Source organism: Anguilla anguilla, chromosome 11, assembly GCF_013347855.1.
Source record: "Anguilla anguilla isolate fAngAng1 chromosome 11, fAngAng1.pri, whole genome shotgun sequence".
In the NCBI taxonomy this organism is placed as follows: Eukaryota; Metazoa; Chordata; class Actinopteri; order Anguilliformes; family Anguillidae; genus Anguilla; species Anguilla anguilla.
Genome location: NC_049211.1, coordinates 1,229,776 through 1,232,275, shown reverse-complemented (window position 1 = coordinate 1,232,275; position 2,500 = coordinate 1,229,776). Strand labels below are relative to the sequence as shown.

Sequence of the window (2,500 nt, the reverse complement as noted above, 5' to 3'; positions counted from 1 at the left end):
TCTCAAATGGAGCCCTGCTCACAGTGGTACGTCTGTCACTCACCCACTCAACCAATCAGATTTCACTTAGCATGGGTCCCAATGGGGTCTTGCTATGCAGCTACTTCAGGGCTCTTTGGTCTGCGGCCATATTATGCTGTTGCATGTATATTTTAGAATATTTTTGTTCAAAATCTGTACATTTTAATCACATTATCTCTTATTACAGTGTTATTACAGTGTTCTTGAATGTTTGCACATGCTCGATTTTTAAAAATCTTGATATAAAATTAGATATGGCAGTGTTTTTTTGCGATGAGGGCTGGGTTTTGTTGCGTGGTGCGTGAGCACCCCCTTGTGGTCCTTAGGGGCACTGCAGTTAAACCCCTGTGAGCTGGACAGCAGCTCAGCACAGCTCAGGGACGTCTCTGATGTCTCTGCCTGCTGTTTCTCCCCAGTGCTGGTCGAACGGCCGCATCACCCACACGCCCTTCTACTTTGTGAGTGCGGGGGGGCCTCGCATTGGGGTGGGGGGCAGCCCCCCCCTCCCTGTCCCTCTGTGCAGGACCATGGAGAATGGGGACAGGCCACTCTTCTCTGACCTCTGCTCCTGACCACTGGGGACGCACTGAGCGCTCTGACAGACTGACAGACAGACCAGACTGACGGACTGCAGTGAAAGACTGACGGACAGACTGACAGACAGACCAGACTGACAGACTGCAGTGAAAGACTGATGAACAGACTGGACTGATGGACAGACTGACAGACAGACCGCACTGACGGACAGGCTGATTCACAGACCAGCCGAGCTGCAGACTCTTCTTTGAAATAAAGTCTCGTTTTGTGTAAAATTCTGTAATAAAGTGGCTCTTCATTCTGCTGCTGCGTTTGGGTTTTGTTCCGGCCTGGTTCTGTACTGAACCGGGGTGTTGGGCCTGACACATCCATCCAGTGCAGGGATAATGGAGTAGGAATAATGATGTAGGGATGTGGAATTGGGATAATGATGTAGGGATGTGGAATAGGGATAATGGGGTAGGAATATGGAATAGGGATGTGGAATAGGAATAATGATGTAGGGATGTGGAATAGGGATAATGGGGTAGGAATATGGAATAGGGATGTGGAATAGGAATAATGATGTAGGGATGTGGAATAGGGATAATGGGGTAGGGATGTGGAATAGCGATAATGGAGTAGGAATGTAAAATAGAGGTAATGGATTGGGGATAATGGGGTAGCAATGTGGAATAGGGATGTGGAATAGGAATAATGGTGTAGGGATGTGGAAAAGGGATAATGGGGTAGGGATGTGGAATAGCGATAATGGAGTAGGGAATAAGGATAATGGAGTAGGAATGTAAATTAGAGGTAATGGATTGGGGATAATGGGGTAGGGATGTGGAATAGCGATAATGGAGTAGGGAATAAGGATAATGGAGTAGGAATGTAAATTAGAGGTAATGGATTGGGGATAATGGGGTAGGGATGTGGAATAGCGATAATGGAGTAGGGAATAGGGATAATGGAGTAGGAATGTAAAATAGAGGTAATGGATTGGGGATAATGGGGTAGGGATGTGGAATAGGGAAAATGGAGTCGGGATATGGATTATGGATACTCCGAGAGGAGTTCCACTCGTATAGGCTTGGAGGGTGGCCCTTCTGACTCTATGAAATGTGTACTGTAACGTGGGTGTGTTGGGTATCTAGTAAATGTTGTTGAGAGCACTGCTTTAGGGGCTGTTCTCAAAGCCTGCGGTCATTGTGACCGTGTCTAATTTTCGGCGGTAACTTCGGCGAGCCAGAATTTTGGAACAAACCGCGTTCTCTCTCGGTCGCGCTGCCAGCTGATTGGGCTTTTGGGTTTTTACATCTTTCGCTGCTTGTTAAGTTCGCGTAACAGTACTGATCCACACAGGCTTTAGCCCTCTGCATCGCGTGTGTCTGCTCTCACGATCAACTGCTGGTGACGTCTTGCTGGTAATGTCGCCATGGAAACGATGGGACACACCCCCTGAATAACGATCTCTGACCAATTGCTAACTGCTTTCTCAAGCAGGAGCCCACAGCCAGTGTGATAGGCCCTTTACACAGGTCCAATCACGGGAGGTGTTTCCAGCGTCAGGTCAGGTCAGTGCTGCTGCTGCTCTTCTGGGAGAAGCTTTGGGGGATTTCACTCCTCTGGTTGGTAATGATAGAATTAATGATTCTATGAGAGTCTGCACTCCAAATACACACCTACCTGTGTTAGGGATGCTGTGAAATGTGCAGCCCCATGTGCTGTGAGGTGACCTTCTAAAGGCCACCTTCTCAAGCCCTCAGATGGGCTGCTCTGTAGATCTCTGCTGTGTGGCCAAAACGGACTGAGAAGCAGATATGTGTGGAGTGTGGCTGATGTGTTTACTGATTCAGACCACGGGTGGGATGATCGCTTCCATATCATCCTGTCACCATTAAATAATTAACCCCCCCCTTTACTGAATGTGCCATATTCTCCTATTTATTAATACTGTACC

At 47.7% G+C, this 2,500-nt stretch overlaps 1 protein-coding gene across 3 annotated transcripts in view; it reads left to right on the top strand.

Moving 5' to 3' along the window:
• aaas (achalasia, adrenocortical insufficiency, alacrimia) overlaps window positions 1-861 on the top strand; it is a 10,234-nt gene extending 9,373 nt beyond the window's left edge. The window contains exons 16-18 of one of the 3 annotated variants that reach the window (XR_004761354.1): window positions 1-26; window positions 438-669; window positions 720-861. The exon at window positions 1-26 is cut by the window's left edge and continues 59 nt beyond it. Coding sequence is in view for 2 of the 3 variants with exons in the window: in XM_035380738.1 (XP_035236629.1) it covers window positions 1-26; window positions 438-593 (182 nt within the window). In the remaining variant the exon portion in view is untranslated. Of the gene's footprint in view, window positions 27-437 lie in introns of all 3 variants that reach the window. The other 2 variants (XM_035380738.1, XM_035380737.1) reach the window with 2 other exon arrangements.
• The last annotated feature ends 1,639 nt before the right edge of the window (window positions 862-2,500 follow it).